Source organism: Simochromis diagramma, unplaced genomic scaffold (genome assembly GCF_900408965.1).
Source record: "Simochromis diagramma unplaced genomic scaffold, fSimDia1.1 OVJJ01000176.1, whole genome shotgun sequence".
Lineage (NCBI taxonomy): Eukaryota > Metazoa > Chordata > Actinopteri > Cichliformes > Cichlidae > Simochromis > Simochromis diagramma.
In genome coordinates, this window is record NW_024386892.1 from 2171160 (window position 1) to 2188997 (window position 17838).

The 17838-nt window shown below is 46.4% G+C and overlaps 1 protein-coding gene across 1 annotated transcript in view; it reads right to left on the minus strand.

Annotated features, from left to right (window-relative positions):
• pdzd8 (PDZ domain containing 8) overlaps positions 1-17838 on the minus strand; it is a 38247-nt gene that overhangs the window by 16845 nt on the left and 3564 nt on the right. Inside the window, exons 2-3 of the mRNA XM_040033864.1 lie at positions 9626-9751; positions 6028-6130 (exon numbers count right to left, since the gene is read on the minus strand). Coding sequence (XP_039889798.1) covers positions 6028-6130; positions 9626-9751 — 229 coding nt within the window. The remainder of the gene's footprint in view (positions 1-6027; positions 6131-9625; positions 9752-17838) is intronic.

Below are 17838 nucleotides of genomic sequence, written 5' to 3' on the forward strand. Positions count from 1 at the left end.
GTGTCATGCACGTATCGACTGGTCTATTGAGTTTCTTGCAAGGTAAATGTTTCAGTGGAAAAGCGATAAGTAACAAACAGCTTGTGAGACCAATCTCTCATGTCTTTAATCAGCCTTTTGCAACATGCAGCCGTTGTCAAATGGAATTAGAACTGGCCATTTAATTGAGATGTGGAAATGGTTGATGAATGCATCACCTGTGTGTGACAGATGTGACAGATGTGACGGCTCCCTCAGCTGCCCTTTGAATATCTAATGGCTGTGCATTTAGACACGGCACACAATTTGGTTCTTCTCCGGCCTTTGTGCATTTTTGAGAAGAGAAAACATATCATTACATTGTCTGGTTTCCAGATTTAAAGACCTGCATCGGAGCGAGACACATGACAGCACGTGCAGAACAACCTGACAGTCATTTGGAGAATGTTATACTCAAGCTGGGACACATGCAGTGGATCCTACGAGCACTTACATGTGTTTACTGCACATCAACCAGCCAAAGGATCAGTTTAAATTCATCATCACAGCAGCACAAGAGGACCAACAAGTCGCACAACAGCTGAACAGAGGGACACACCGAGCAGACCCTCCGGACCAACGTTCTTGTGACACTGCGAGGAACACCCACACACACACTCATCGTGGCCTAATGGTACGACCAACTTTTCGTCCTTTCCGCACCTGGTACTAGAAGCTGTCATAGAAGCACTTTGCCCAACACCACCCACCCACCCACCACACACACACCCCCACAACCCACACACACCCACCACACAACAACACCACACCACACACACCCACACACAGCCTCCTGCTGAGGAGCTTAAACAGCAGGGTAAACATGGACTTGTGTTTATTAGTGAATGTTGTGCACTCACAGCGGCTGAGACACAATCCTGGCAAACACATGATCTTGATGTTCACTGGCACTAAACTCTTCTGCATGAACTCCGTTTACTTACAAATGAATGTGTTTGTGTTTAAAGGTCAGTTTAAAAAGCTGAACTAGTTATCAGTTCTTTGCACTGTCATTACTACTGTAGCAAAAAGTGCACATACAAAACCACAGGCAGGTCCTCATCATATACCTCAGGCTAGTAGGTGTGTGTAGGACTTCTACTACTTTTCTGAAGTTTAACGTTTGAATCTTAATCCTGTTAAGAACGACAAAGTCATCGCCCTTTGAAAAGGTGTTACTGCATTCTTATGTTCTGATACAGACGTATCATTTGTACCCCACAAACAATGCTGAACAGGAAGTGAAGTACTAGATGAGTCATTGCTGTAGGCTGTGTGTGTGTGTGTGTGTGTGTGTGTGTGTGTGTGTACTGCTCATCAACCTTTCATCAGGTGTCTGCAGCAGATTAAAGACACAAAGACAGCCACACTGGAACATCAAACAACCACTCTAATGGTGCAGGAGGTGAGAAAGGTGTGTGTGTGTGTGTGTGTGTGTGTGTGTGTGTGTGTGTGTGTGTGTGTGTGTGCGCAGTCAATATTCACACAGTGAGTATTGACTGCAATGTGAGAAGCCTGAAAAACAGAGAGTGGAGAAGGATCAGATATTGTGTCTTGAGGAGCAGGTGACAGCTGCAGACAAGGCTCTCAAATGTTTTCAAGATGTGGGAGCTGGGACCGGCTGCATTAGTGGCGAAACGAAGCATCTGTGAAGGCAACGTGCTGAATGATATACACGCAATGATATACATTGCTGCTTTGCAGCAATATATGATGGCATACAGATGTAAGTATTGTTCATTTCAGTACGACAATACTGAATATTCTGCATGCGTTTCAGCAACAGTCCCAGTACTAACCCGACTCCTGCAGACTGAACTTTAGGCAGAAAGTCTGATTTTTAAAGCTAAAGCTGTTGCTAAAACATGGAGGAGTTTTTAATCATCCACACACGAACCTCTTCTTAATACTACTATGCAGTGCTCATGTATGTAAGGCTGAATGAGGCACGCTGTATTAAAGCACTATTTAAGAATCAGTCCATTTATAATGAGCCACGCGGTCAATAAAGGTCCGTGTCTACAGTTCTTACATGAAGCGTGACTCGATCACGTTCGCCGCTTCGTTTACAGAGGAATCATTGGATCAGGGCTGCCTGCACACGTGCGGCTCATTGGCCAGCACTCACTTCTGTTTCTGCTTCAGATTCAGGAAGCTCGGCCAACATCACACACACACAACAAAGCCGCCGACCGTGTAGATCACCTGACGTGTGTTCATACACACATCGCATGTCTCTTTGGTCAAGCTGTCAGCAAGCATCAGCTGAGGCCGGTGAGCAGGCCAGATGTACAAACACGCCCAACAGACAGAAGCCGCCTACTGCCATCCCCCTTCACCTTTAGCACGAACACGCTTCGCATGCACATGTGTGCGTTTGTGATACTACACTATACAGTTATTACATGTAATAAGCTCTATGCCAACACTCCCTGCTGTTAGTTTAAGTGATGAATAACCAATAAGTGGCAGTTCGTAAAACGCGACATTTCACGATAAAGACAACGTAGCAGTTAGACCGCCAACCAGCCCGTCTGCTGCGAGGGGATCTGAAGACATTTCAAACCCATTTTATGAGGAATGTGTTCATGCTGAGAAACCTGTGAATCCTGGCGTCCTATTAAATCCAATTCACTTACAGCAAATATAAAAATAGCCGTCTGCAGCTTATGACATGAAGCTAACCATCAGTGACAGCAGGTTATAAACAGAACAACACCCCCAGCAGCACCACGTCTGCACAGCAAGTCTCAGTTTGTACCAAATACTCATGTCAGACACGCTCAGGTGTGGACAGAGAGCTGGTTAACACGAATCATTAAGCAAACACTAAGAAGCACCGAGCCAAATGTCAAAGCTATCAGCACCAGTTTATCGTAACGGTGAATAAACCGTATTCTGCAACTGAAAAGGAGACAGAATAAATAGAGATCTAATTAAAACGCAGCACGTCTCGTTCACGTATGGACACTTTCTATTGTTTGTATGGACGAGGAAACAGATATGGCATCACATAAGCATGTCACACAGACTGTCAGGGATCTGCCCGGATAGAGAAGGCCCCCCTACGTGACAGCAGACACACAGTGCGGTGAATCGCAGCAGCTCACACTGGGCAAAATGAGGCATAAAAAGCTATTAACACAGGACAGGCAACGGTCATATCTGGCAATCAACAGAGGGAAAGGGAGAGAAAGATGGCGGTTTGACCTTTTCCAGATGGTATAGCCTTTAATCCTTACTACAGAGTCCTGCTGGGGACATGCAGACTGGAGACGTCTGATAAATTAGGCTCAAATGCCACCGTGAATCTGCATTTGTATGTGTTCATTAACAAAAAGGGGACACGAGTGCTTTGAAGTGGGTCCACTTGGAGAGGCCTGTGCTCGTGGCGATGCTCGTGGCGATGCTCGTCGAGTGTGTTCATGCATCTACACTTTCCACTGAGCAAGGCTGGAGTCACACAGCGCCTTCACTTTGTGCCACCTTTCTGTGAAATTGCTCTAAACGTTATAAACAACGATCGCATCATGACAATTACAGTGTTCCCTCATCCATCCATCCACGGTTAGCCTTATTCAGGTCGGGGTCACGGTGGGACTGGAACCCATCTCAACCAGTCTGAATGTGGAGAATACGCAGAGCGTTACTAAAGTGAGGGCCGTTATAAGGACGAAGGACAGCAGAGGTATTTGAAGCTAGTGCAGGACAGGCATATGGTAAGGAGACAGAGGCACTGACAACATGAGAGCAGCGACACAGTGAGGTGTGTGGTACGAGTGGCAGATGGGTTCGAGGGGGGGGTGGCATTACAACAGGGGTCTGCTCAGAGCCCCTTATGTTTGCAGTGGTGATTGACAGGCTGACAGAACGCGCCACGCCGGAGTCTCTGTGGACTACGATGTTTGCAGACGACACCATGATCTGCAGTGAGCTTAGAGAGCGGGTGGAGGAGAGCCAGGAGAGGAGGCATGCTGTGGAGAAAAGATGAATGTAGGTATGAAACAGGACGCACGTGAACTACAGGCGGTGAAGGTAAGCAAGTTTAAATATCTCGAGTCAAACACCTGAAGCAGAAAACAAGAGAGGTGAAGTAGTGAGTGCAGGTAGAGACGGGCACGGCCTCGACGGGCACGGCCTCGACGGGCACGGCCTCGACGGGCACGGCCTCGACGGGCACGGCCTCGACGGGCACGGGGTCTAGCTGTGACAGAAGGATAGCAGAGTGAATGTGCAGGTTTACAAGATGGAGACCTGCTATGATGTATGGTAGGGAGAGGCAGAGCTGGAGGCGGCACAGTTGAAGACGGGAAGGTTTTGATTTGGTGCGAGCAGGAAGGACCAGATGAAAAACGAGTGCAGGACAAAGTTCAGCCTCATGCAGCCATAAACACACGTTCATGGAGGGACAGCACACAAACACTGGACAAAGAGTGTTGGATGGAGCTGCCAGGCAGGAGCAATAGATGGAGACCCCAGAACATTCATGGCTACAGTGAAGGCAGACATGAATGTGTGGCAGGATGCTGCGCTAGTGTGAGGCGGAAGCAGATGATCTGCTGTGGCGTCCCCTAAAGGCAGCAGCAGGAAAACACAGCATCTAACTGTCCTCTACAGAGCAGCTTTACAGCCGTTTTCATTCCTTTGTTGAGTCTTTGAATCCCTGATATTCAGACACTGATACAGGTGGAGCACATTTCTGTTTGCTAGGCCTCGTCTTCACGTATCCGAGCGTACACATTCAACCTGTTGATTGTGTTTGTGGCGCTGACGAGCTTATAATAATGGCACACTGTGTAGTCCGTACAGACCATCTAAGTCCAGCTTTGGGGAGTAAAAGTCTTTTTACTGTTACTTATAACCATGAACACACACGTGTGAGATTTCACAGAGAGACAAATATAAAAGCTGAACTTCAGCGGCACAAACCTGATGCTCTGATCGTGTCGTGTAAACGCTGAATAAAAGAAACGCTTGGTGCTGAGATTTTAATGCCCCCTGCTGGACGACAATGCAACTCTCCCAAAGTCATTAAACACCACATGAGAAAACAGTACAGGCCAATTACTGTTCACCACAATAGAAATCATCTTTTGAGGCATCGCAAATGTCATCCAGGAGTGTGTGGCAAGTATACGGGCACCAGGCTGGAGCCAGAGCCACAAATTAAGTCTGACATTTCCCTCTAAAAATGCTCATTAGTCAAACAAGCCGGATGTGATAACTGTAATATCTCTAAATTGCAGCAATTAGAAAAGGTTTGCCGCGGGGACCTGAACATTTTCTTTGCCGTGTAAAATGTCAACAATGGGACAATCTCATCAGCCAGAATCAAAATGAGCCTGCATTACTGTCACTATGACAAGGTGTCCAATAAGCAGCACCTGCTAAATAATCTGTGCATTACCCATCAGTCTAATTGAAAAGTGTCCTTCTGAAACTCAGCTGATGGCCTCAGCAATCACACTGGATTGGTACCAATGCAAATATAACTACTTATGTGAGCAAAAACCTGGGTCTCATCTTTGAAGGGCCCAACACAGCAACACAGTTCATCAAAACGCCCTCGTTACAGCCTGCTCTCTGTGCTCATGTAGAGCTGTGCAGCAGCGCCCTCTCCTGGCTCGGATGAGGCACTGTTGAATTTTCTGAAACGTTGATGGAAAGACACCAGAGACGGCCAAATTCCATCCAGAGTAACTTTGTGCGTTAGAAATGACCTCGACCTGTCCTGTCATTGGGAATAACCAGGACCAATCAGAAGTGGGGATGTGAAGAGGAGGCACAGGACGCCGCGCCGTTTCTCAGTATTACACGTCTGTGGTTTCATGTGTGGACTGGGTGGGTTGTTACTGTGAGAATTTTATATCAACAGCATATTTAGAAAGTTGCTCCTGTGTTCAGTCCTTACTTTGACCACTGTATATATTACTGATACCACCGTCCTGTATTATAACATCGATGTCTGACAGACATGGAGAACAAAGTTATGAAACGAGCTTCCTTTACCTTTTTGATGGAACTGCGAGCCTTCTCCTTCCACTGGTGGCTGCTCAGCTCCAGGGTGCAATGGACGTAGGTTTCTCTGTCATAGGAGCCCAGGATGAACAGTCTGAAGAGCCCCAACAAAAACACATTCAGAGATAGCAGTGAAGTCAGATCTATCCATTGGCCTGAGTGTTTGTAGCTCACCATACTGGACAAGACAGAGTTTGGCCCAAATATGTAAAGGAACTACACAACACGACATGTCTGAGTGTAGCGTTTACACATCCTCTGTGTCGCCTGAGCCAGCACTCCATTGGACTGCCTGGACACAATGCAAAGCCATCCAATGGGCCAGACTGGCCCCGCTGCAGGGGCTTCTGGGACACCAGTGACTCGACTGGTTTAGATCAGACACATTTAAAAAAGCAGTGGTTTCCTTGCAGGTTCAGACCTGCATGTCAGTGGGAATAGGGTTGTTTCGTGGTTTTATGTTTGAGAGCCAGTCACTCGTGTGTTTTAGCAAAACCAGCAAACACACAGGTCATCATCATCATCATCATCATCATCTGACTTCTCACCGCCGACTGTAAACTGTAAACATTCCTACTCTACAAGCAGCTCCTCCCACTTTGCCAGTAAGCCTCTTTGTGAAAAGGACAGAGGGAATGGGAAATGGACTCACTCTCATGGAGCGCTCCCACAAAGCGCTCCATGCAACATGCCACAGTCACTGTCTTCTATGCTGTTAAGTACTCACTAACTAAGAGCAACCTGGGGTTAACATGGTGCCCAGCAATGTTTGGCAGGCAGACTGGGGGGTGGAACCACCAGCCTTTGCATCAGTACCTGCTCTACCCCAGAGGAGTATCACTCTGTGGCTGTAAAGCAACTGTTACATCCCAAGTTTATACAAATCTTTGTGTCTTTAAAGTCTGTAACAAAATAAAACAGTTGAAGCAGAGAAAGACAAACACACGACTGCTTCACAGCATGCGGAAAAATCACATCTTATGTTCCAGTAAACCAAGTCCCCAAGACCCTCTGCAGACCCAGTCTGGACTTAACAGACGCACAAATGGTAAACCAGTGGATGCTTAGCTCCACTGGACAGCTTATTAACCACATGATATTCAGTCAGATGCACTTTGTAGTACAGAAAGGGAGCGACACTACATATTTAAAATGTGATTTAGTAATAAGATCCAGTCATTTGGTGGCCTGTGAAACACAAAGCATGAAAGAAACACACATACATCGACGGCACGAGCTAACAAAGGACAGAGCTGTCCGTCAGAGCCAGCCGAGGCTAACAGCTCCAATATACACGTGCCAACCTTGGACAGAGGAGGGCGTGTTTGTCTCTGAAAGGAGACTCCTCTGTCCAACATCATGGACTAATGTACAAGCTAAAGTACACACAGGCAAAATGTGACACCATAACAAGCGGGTGTAGTGGTTCCCTTTGGAATAACACATTCCCAGTGTGCACACAGTGATGGTGGGCAGGGTGTGGGCCAACATAGCATTAAATCTATCGTTTTTATTTCGATAGCATAACATTATGTAGCTCTTTGACTACGTGACCTTAGCAAGTAGGGTCATCTGGAAAAAACTCTTCTCTCCCACTTCCATGGGGTCACGCCGTGGATAGGTCGCCAGACTGTAGGGCTGCCACGATTAGTCGACTATCAAAATTGTCGACGACTGATTTAATAGTCGACGCCTCGTTTGAAGCTTTGTAAGATCCCAAAAGACGCAGGAATAAGTAGCAGGATTTAAGAGTGTAATAACGGACTGAAACAGAAGATGGCAGCACTGCATGTACAAGGATGCCAGCTGCCGTTAAACCCCGAAGAAGAAGAAGCTGTGTCCCAGAATTCATAGCGCGGCCCAGCTTAGTTTCCAACAATGGCGCCAGCTAGTTAGTTTTAATATTACTCTTATTATTCTTTCTGGGTCACAAAATAAACGTTTAACATATTTTCAGGCGAGAATGTAGCTGTGTAAACCTCAAATATCTGCTCAGTTTATCAAGACACCACATATTTTCAAGCGCTCCGACGTTTTCGGAGACTTGTACCACTGCTCGTTAGCTGGGGCTAGCTCACAAGAGCGTGAGACACCGGACCCCGCAATGTTTTCAAACCCCCGCTCTTTCGCTCTGTAACAGATAATGAGTCACAGATACTTAATGTTTGTTTGGCTTTTTTTAGTATTTATTTTTCCTGAGTATCGGTTGCTGAGATTAAATTAGTTTACACAGCTGAATAAAGTCAAGCAGACAGCTGATCATCAGAAGTGTGAGATGCTCCCAGAATTTACTCCGGTGTCCTGTTATATTTTAGATAGCAAGGAGTTTATTAAACTTCACCGAAACAATCTGCAAATTTCATTAAACTTTAATAAACTATCATCTTGTCTTATTGTTAGTTAGCACAGACCTTAAACACTTAAAGCTGTAAGCTAATGATAGTTATATAAGAGCCGATGCTGCTGTAGTTTTACGTCCAATGGATGATGATCTGATTAGTCGACTAATCGCAAAAATAATCAGTGACTAGTCGACTATCAAAATAATTGTTTGTGGCAGGCCTAACAGACTGTCACAGAAACAACCATTTAATCTAACCGCACTAAGGGCATGTCTTTGTATGGTGGGAGGATGCCGGAGAACCCCCGGGAAGAATCCCATGGAGGTCATGCAGACTCCCCACAGAGTCCCAAAAAATGGTGGATTCAAACCCAGGAGGCAACTGCACCACCATGCTGCCATTGTTAAAGAGTCTGAAGATGCGAAGGCAGCTGCCACTGTAACAGAGAAGATGCTATTCAGCACCAGCTACAGTACACACTCTACTGTGGGGGCGATCGTGGCTCAAGAGTCGGGCGTTCGCCTTGTAATCGGAAGGTTGCCAGTTCGAGCCCCAGCTTGGACAGTCTCGGTCGTTGTGTCCTTGGGCAAGACACTTCACCCGTTGCCTACTGGTGGTGGCCAGAGGGCCCGGTGGCGCCAGTGTCCGGCAGCCTCGCCTCTGTCAGTGCGCCCCAGGGTGGCTGTGGCTACAATGTAGCTGCCATCACCAGTGTGTGAATGTGTGGATATGTAAAGCGCTATACAAATACAGGCCATTTACCATTTACTGTGATAACCTACAGTCAGGACTGAGTGCAGCCAGTAAGAGAACACTCACATGTGGGCTGGCACAGTCTTTAGACAGAATAACTGTCCGACATGACCTGATCCACACCTGTGGTGTTGTATTAAGGCTCTCGCAGACAACTATTAACCCCACGACGTGCACGTCTTTAGACTGTGGGAGGAAGCCCACGCAAACATAGGGAGAACACCCCGGCCTGGTGGTGGACTCAAACTCAGGCTCCAGCCTGCTCCCCTTTTTAATAATCAAAATCATAAAATCAGCTAAAGATTTTAATGCACGCCGGTGTTACTAACATGACAAGAATGGCCACGTTGAAAAGTTACCAACATGTATTTAAGTTCTGTTGTGATTCATTTCATGGTTAGTATTTTAATGTACTTTTGTACAGGGACCCAGTTATACAACTATAGATCAAAGTTGCTGTGTGACAAGCGACAAACAGAGATGAAGTGTCTCACCTGCTGCACTCAATGAGGCTGACTTTGAGCCGTCCTTCTACCAGCCGGCTGTCGTGCACTGACAGATCCAAATCGCAGGCTGAACCGTGCAGAGGCTGCACTTGGAAAGGAAAGAAGGGCTTGTACCTGGAACAAAAACAGCATACGTTCAGTTAGCTGCCTCCTGACAGAGGACACACTTTCCCCTCCTGCTTAAACGCAAACTTTAATGGGTTACCTTAAAGTAGTGCCAAGCACGTTTCAGCTACCACTCAGTGAACAGAGAATGCTCATTCTGGTCGTTCACATTGTTATGACAGGAAAGACCACAACGAGATTTTAGTGTGACACCAGTTATGATACAGCGTTGGTCTAAGCTGCTCGGTAATACTTGTTCACATCTGGGAGGGGCTGTGCAAAGACAAATGGAGCAGATGTTCAGCATGTGCACCACCGCAGGCTTCCTGTCCTCGACTCGTACTCCAACGTGGACAATCGGTGGGTAGGCCTGCTGTAGCTTACACATAAATATGTATCAGGGATTTTTGTACGATACTGTGTTTTTAAATTGTAACAAAATGTAGAAACACAACACGAGTAATGATAATGACATCTGGTTGTAAATATCAGCACCTATTTTGGCCTCTCCCTTTCCTCTGCAGACATGGCGCACACAAACAAGGCTCTGAAATGAAAGTGTACTGCAGGCTAAGCACGCTGCACAAACGCTTACTTACAATGTGTACAGTCTCATTGCAGGATGTCAGTAGATCTGCAGATTGCAGTGTGTAATCCTAGCAGGACAAACAGCTGTAGCCACCGTTCCTCTGTGGTGAGCGTTGGCTCTCAGTGAGCGTCCACATCGATTTTCTGTGGACGAGGCTGTAAAACTTTGTGAAAGAAGCCCGATACAAGTCGGTGAGTCAGTGCAGCTCACCTGTCTATGATACTGAGGTGAGTTGTTGAGGATACTTTTAAGCTTTCTGTTGCTCAGCTCTTGTGTTTCTGCCGTGTAAGCAGCTGATGATGTGTTAGACATGTTTCCCTTTGCTTTGTTGCTTCTGTGTTTGGGGGGGGGAAAGTGTTCACAGATGATAAAACAGACTGGGTCTGCATGTCTGGCATGTGAACACCTACCAGTTTGCTTCTCCTCCATCTTTTAAGTCCTACACACCGCCATTCCCCAGACATACAGCGTGGTTAGGCAGAATGTCCATCTCACTGTGGCAGCTTCCACAAACTGGCGCCTGCTACTCTGTTTGTAATGGAGTAACTCTTATCGGTATGAAATCCTTGGATCCTCCGTCTCCATCCGGGGTTCCTCCTGGTGCTCGACAACGCCCAGCCTCATGTGGCGAGAGTATGAAGGTTTTGGGTTCGCCGACTTGCACCCACGCTCGCCTGTCATGAATCCAACAGAACACCTCTGGAGCATACATGTGGGCGCCGTACAAACTACCGAGTGCCATTGTGAGCTGTTGCAATGAAATGTCAGCAACATGAACTGACCTGATTATTGTGCTGTCTTTGAATTCAGCCCTCTGTAGTTTGATAGATCCATCCTTGCCTTCCTTACACATTACCCAGTCCATATCAGTACGGCTATACAGCAGGATTTTTCTGCAGGAAATCTACGTCCACACTGTAACTGCAGACTTATTTCAACCCTACAGCGTAACACGTGCACCTCCAGAGCAGTGTAACCACTACACTAGCTAAATGCATACCACAACAACTTGAATGGTGTGAAAGGTTGCAGCGTAGGGATAAAAGGAGTTTGCAGTTATGAGAAGTGTTCCTACAAGTCTTATTTTAAATGCACTATTAAATATCTGCCGCAGGTTCTTGGAGCTTCTACATACGATCCTATTAGAAACAAAGTAACTCAAGAGCAAATATAGCAACGCCACATCGATTGGTGTGCAAACCAACGGCCGGCTCATTGGTGTGTCCGCTGAAACGCACCAAAGAAAAGATGGAGCAAACAGACCCAGTCTCAACTTACTTGGCCCTGATTGGAGGGCGGCTTAAGTATCCAAGTAGTACAAAAGAAACATCCACAAATATTTCCAACAATGAGGTGTTTTTCTTCATTTTAAATATTGTCTGATGAGACTGCAAACGTGAATGCAGATTCTCTCAATCTTAACTGAAGCCCTTCATTGAACGAACACAAACACATCAGTCTGTGCAGACACGTGGCAGCACTGCTGCTATCACTGTGTTCAGCTTTAACAAAGCAAAATGCAGACATAAGTGTACACATGAGCTTGTGCCACTGAACTAACACAGCCTCAGCATGTTTGTGCTCAGGCCTCGGCCTGGTCCGGGCTCCGAGCCGTGCTAAAGGGACCTCTGGCTAACACGCCGGGTTCCTGTCGGGCTCGTAGCCGAAAACTAGCTTTACTGTCTGGGTCAACTTTGCTAGCGACAGACAGAGAGAGGCGCTGAAAGGACTGTACTGCTTCAGAGGCAGCAAGCACAGTGTTCAGTCTCATGCTTGGGTCATCAGCTCAGCATTGATGACATATGCTCACTGACGAGTACAAGTTCATTTTGAATGGATGCTGTTAAAAGTCATTGATCACTTTAAGCTTGAGGGAGCCTGTTTTATAACGAGCTTATCGAGTGAGACAACGGCAGGTTTTGACACAAGAACTACACCGAGGGGAGCGGTCCTCCACCTGGAAAGAAACCAGCTAAGACATCTGATTCCCGACTACAACCCCAGATTTGTTCACGCTTCCTACTAGGGATGGGTACCGGTGTCCGGTGCCATCTGACATAAACGGTAGTAACCAGACCGAAAAGCAGCGCTCATTTCGGTGCTTTATTTCGGTGCTTTTTTTTTCCTGAGATGTCATACACTTTGAATTCTAGCCAATCATTTTGCGTTTCCGAGGATAGTAGGCGGGTCCAGGTACGTACGTTCTTTTAGAGCAGAGCTACAGATTAAAAATGCCCAAGGCGAAGCGGTCAAAGTCTGGCTGTACTTCACAGCAAAAGATGCAAACTCAGCAGCAACAAGTGCTTTAAGCTGATACTGTGATACTGTCAAAGGAAGTAACACCTGGCGACGCATAGCGTTTTTTTAAAGCCGAGAAATGCACCGTATTTGATAGCTTGCTGCGAGACCTCACACCGAGCACATCTACTGCGGGTGTGGTGCCTGTTATCAACCCGGAGTTAGCAACATCCCCCAAAAACCCGAAGAGGAGAGTCCTGGCCCCTAGCCCTGCCAGTGTAGCAGAAATGATGAGGATGATGATGCAGCAGCAGCAGCAGCCGTTCTTCTCTGCGTGAGTAGCTTAATGTTGTTGGTGTGTAATTTATGTTGAGGAGGCTAACCACGTTATTACATTAATGCATGTAAGGTGAACTAGCAAACATCATCATAGCTACATGCGGCTGTCTTCTTGTTTGATGGCAGGTACAACTGTAGCTGCCTCCACCAATGTGAGAGTGAATGAATAGTGGCATTGTAAAGCGCTATATAAATCCAATCTATTATTATTATTATTAAAAGCGCTCCGACGTTTTCGGAGACGTCTGTTACCCACCAGCTCGACAGCTGACCAGGAGCTCGAGGCTCACTCGAGCCGCCGAGAACAGCGCACTCCCGACACATCATTTTCAGATCGCTGCGGTCTTTTTGCTACTCAGGTTAAACATGATAAACGAGTCACTTAGATAACTTAAAAATCGTATTGTTTGGCTTTTTTCAGGGTTTGATTTGTTCCTGAGTAAATCGGTTTGGCTGAGATTAAAGTTACAGTTTCACACGAACGTCAAACGGAAAACTGATGAAACAGAATTATTCCAGTGTCCTGTTATATTTGACACAGAAAGAACAGACGCTGAGTTTATTCAACTCCACCGAGACAATCTGCAAATTTCATTCAAGTTTAATAAACTATCATCTTGTCTTTATTTTTAGTGAGCACCTGAAACACTTCGAGCTGTAAGCTCATGATAGTTAGAGCAGATGCTGCTGGTGCAAGAAGCTGGACGCCTGATCTGATCAGTCGACTAAACGCAAAAATAATCGGTGACTAGCTGACTGTCAAAATAATGGTTTGTGGCAGCCCTACTTGAAGCTAACAGAAGCAGCCAAATAACTGTTTCAACGGCCCCTCCTTCAGCTGCAAGCAAATGCAGCAGCGATTCATTTACTCAAAGAAAGAACAGCAGCAGCCTGTGTTCAGTAAAAACCATATTTAAACAAAACCCACCATGGTGGGAGGGAAACGGAGAGAAACCGGCTTCTTTTTCCACTCTAACCGTGTTTACAGGCCGTTCCAGTGTTTCTGTCTGACACACTCGACCAAACAAAGCAAACAAAAAAAGAGGAAAAGAAACCGTTGAAGAGCACAGCTGCTCCGACCTCGGTGAGCTGACCTTTGTCCTCAACTGAAACCACAAGTGAAAACAGTAAACATTGTATGTTTCTATGTATTAGAAGGCTTTTTAAAAACTGTGACAGCGTCAGATTAAATCTGCTTTGGGTGAATAAAAACAAACACACCGATGCTGTAACCGCCGTGTGTCTCCGCACAGAGCTGACAGACCAACCCAGAGCCAGCAGGTGAAGAACTGATCCATGTGCCGGGCTCAGGCTGCACATCAGCAGAATGACAGACTCTTTGGAGAAGCAGCTGTTAGCCTCAAACCACATTTCACTATGAGTGCCGATAAAAGTTCTAATAAAGTTATTTATTCACTGCTTAATGCATTAGTGATATAACAGTTTGCAGGGAGAGCTGTATGATGCCTAGGCTAAAGCTCCAGCACACATTTGGCTCCCATCTGTGCTACTCAGCAAATCCCAAAGTCCAGTCTTCATTACATCATCTCATCACACTCGCTCTGCACGACTGTGGTGATGCAGGCTCGCATGCTTTAGCTGCAGTACTCTCCTCCGCACTCAGCACAGTGTGTCAGCGGCTGAACAATTAAATTTGCAGGTGAAAGAGGAAACAAAGAGCCACTGAGAAGACTTTAACACCTGTGTAGCATGAACATCTCTGATGCCACCCAGCACACCCAGCTCTGCAGAGAAAACAGGGAAAGTCGTCCCAGCATCTCCTGATACGTGATGTTCTGCTGCGTGGCTCCGTGCATATACTTGGTTGTTTACATAAGCTCAGTTCATTCAGTTTGCTTTTATTTATATTGTGCCAAATCACAGCAGGCGCTGAAGGTGCTTCATGTAATGAATGACCCTCATTTAGATCATTTATTAGAGCTGATGAAGCCAGGATTGATTTTAGAGTCAGCTAACAACTCAGCAGTAAATCATAACTCATGGAAACGTTAAACATGAAATATGGACAAAGAAGTTATGCTACAAAACAGAGCGTCCACTGTGAAATATTGAACTAGTCAGCCCCTGCGTTTTAAAACAGACCTGTTCATAAAGACTGTAGAGGTGGAAGCGTGACAGATGCTGATGGAGCTCTCGCATCCTCAGCTTGGCTCTTCAGGCCTGAACTCCATCTGATTTGGCTGCTTGTTTTCCTCCACACACTGTGGGCCGTTCTGTCTGCGGTGCTGTGTGACACAAAGACAGCCCTGCTGCATGGATACCCTTTCATCAATATTGATTAATATTCCAGTAATGATTTGTTTGACCACCCTAATGGTCACCGGAGTATTCGGGGGGTGCACCACCTTGTATGCAAACTGTTAAATGTTGTTTATGCTACATTGTTTCAAACTCTGTGATCAAGGCATTCCTTTGTCCCCCTCCCCAGCCTCTCGAGCTTCTGGGGGGCTGTAGTGTTTTATCACAAGCACATCCATGTGAAGGTTTGTTTGATGTTTGGTAAGCTTCCTGCCCTTTTTATGGCTTCACTGTGTTGTGTTTGGTGAACCAGGGATTGAACCACACACTGGGTGTGGGGGAGATTACCCCGTATGACCAGGATGTTGTTAGAAACAGTTGTGATCAGGAGGTCACACAAACGCACCCCCATGACACACACACACACACACACACACACACACACGCACACACACACACACGCACACACACAGTGCCTTGTCTTTGTAACCAAAGGGGGTTTTACGAGGGGAGGTACTTGTGTAAACTATTGTTTACTGTAACGAGGTTTTCCAATAAAAGGCAGAGAGCGAGGCCGGAGTCGGGGTCATTTTGTGGTAGGATTCGAAGTGCGTTCCTGAGACACCGACGAGGCCTCCCTTGTGCAAGTAAATCGATCGACCGCTGTTGCTTTGTTTTTCCTTCACGACAATAAGTCTCTACACTAGCGGGACATGTGGAAACACAGACCCAACACAAATCTTCAAATAACACTGAGGAAATGTTAACATTTTATTGTAAGATCTCTGCTGTTACTGAAGTTTGGCTAACAAACCCACAGAAAGAAAAAAAGGAGTACTGGCATATTAACCAAAATAAAAGAGAAATGGGGGGTTGTTTATGTTTTCCATTTAGCCGAGGAATCCATGAACCATGCTTGTGGGAAAGTAACGCGGTGTAAAACACGCCGGGACTGTATGCACAGGCTGTAATGACATCGTGGTCAGCCCACTGTCTGGGACTGCTGCTGGAGAAATGCCTCATGAGTATCACTGCAAGCTCACCATAGCTGCAAAGTACTCAAACACTACTGTGCAACCTTTACACAGTGTTATTAAATACACTGGATACATACATGCATGAATAGGACCTTATTCCTGATTCAAGCCCCAGCTGTAAGCAAAGTTAGTGCACGCATGCACACGCACACACGCATGCACACGCACACACGCACGCACGCACACACACACACACACACACACACACACACACACACACACACGCACGCACGCACACACACACCTGTAAGGACTCACAGGAGTCAAGTAGGTCCAACAGAGCAAAGAGGAAATCATGCTGCTGTGAGAGTCACCGCTACGCTCCAGCACATCGCTCCGAGTAGAACAAGCCCCGCCTTCATCAGACATGGTTAATTTTGTCAGTCTGACAGCTGGACTGTAGGCACGCCCATCAGCAGCAGCTACCTGCCACGTCTGCTCTGACTTGATAAGAAACCGCAGTGAAATTACGAACCACTGACCCGAGTTTCTCTTTCTCAATGACACAGTCGCTCCGCTTCCCTTTCTTCTGTTCCTGTCACTGCGTAAACTAAATTGTGTTGCACAGAGCCTCCGTGACCGAGCGCGTCCCACTCCGACTCTCATCATGCACCCAACACAAACACTGACATGAGAACGAAAAATGCACTGTTAAGCTTACCTGTATAAAGCTTCCACTGTTTCATCAGGACAAAGTGTCCATGATGATTTTTAATAACGCAGAGCTGTCATTTCTCTCAGGCTAATAAAGCTAATGTTTGAAATCACAGGCAGGATTGTAGCATCCCCGTTCTCATGCTAATGTTAAGATTTAAGACACGGGGAATTATCTTGACAGGATGACAGCTACGCTGGAACCCTCTGTGGCTCATTACCAAGGTCAGAAGCATCCTCTGAAGGTGTAGTAGTAAATGCAGCATTACAGACAATACCTACTGTGACCATCACTGAAACCAACACTCAGATGCTCAGCTGCAAGACGAGCGAAGCCAGGAGCAGTACCCTCCACGGGGGAAGCCACTGGAGGCCGAGCAGCCAACTCCCTCGCTGTGCCCGAAAAGGACAGCAAGCTGCCCATAGCTGAGGCCAAGCACAGACTCACAGCCTTGGCCTAACAATGCTCGTGTCAGAAGGTCAGGCCAAATTATAGATAATAAAATACGGTTAAAAGTGGAACCTGGGGGCAGTTAGGATTTTGGAAATGTCTGTCGTCAAAATGAAAATGACTTGATGTCACAGAATCGACAGCAGCATCCTTTGTCTGGAGTTTGGTACCAACATTTATGAGGACGATTAAACCATCCTTACAAACAACATGAATCGTTATTAACACTGAAAACAGAAGTTATAGAAGCTCCAAGTGGGAGGAAAGGGATCTGAAATGTGACTCACGTAGTGGGAGAAACTTCGAGCGCAGAATTTGGCTCCCAAATGTGAGTAAACGTGTCAAACCAATGCAGATGCTTCCACCCAGGAGCGGTGCATGCAACAGGAAGGTCATTATCGTCAGATCAAGATGCAAGAGGCAACCATTTAAGAGGGGCAGCAGTTCAGCTGCAGATGCAGCAGCTTCACTCACACGAAGGCTAAGCTTCACATAGAACTGGCTGCATGTACTACGATTAGAAGAAGAA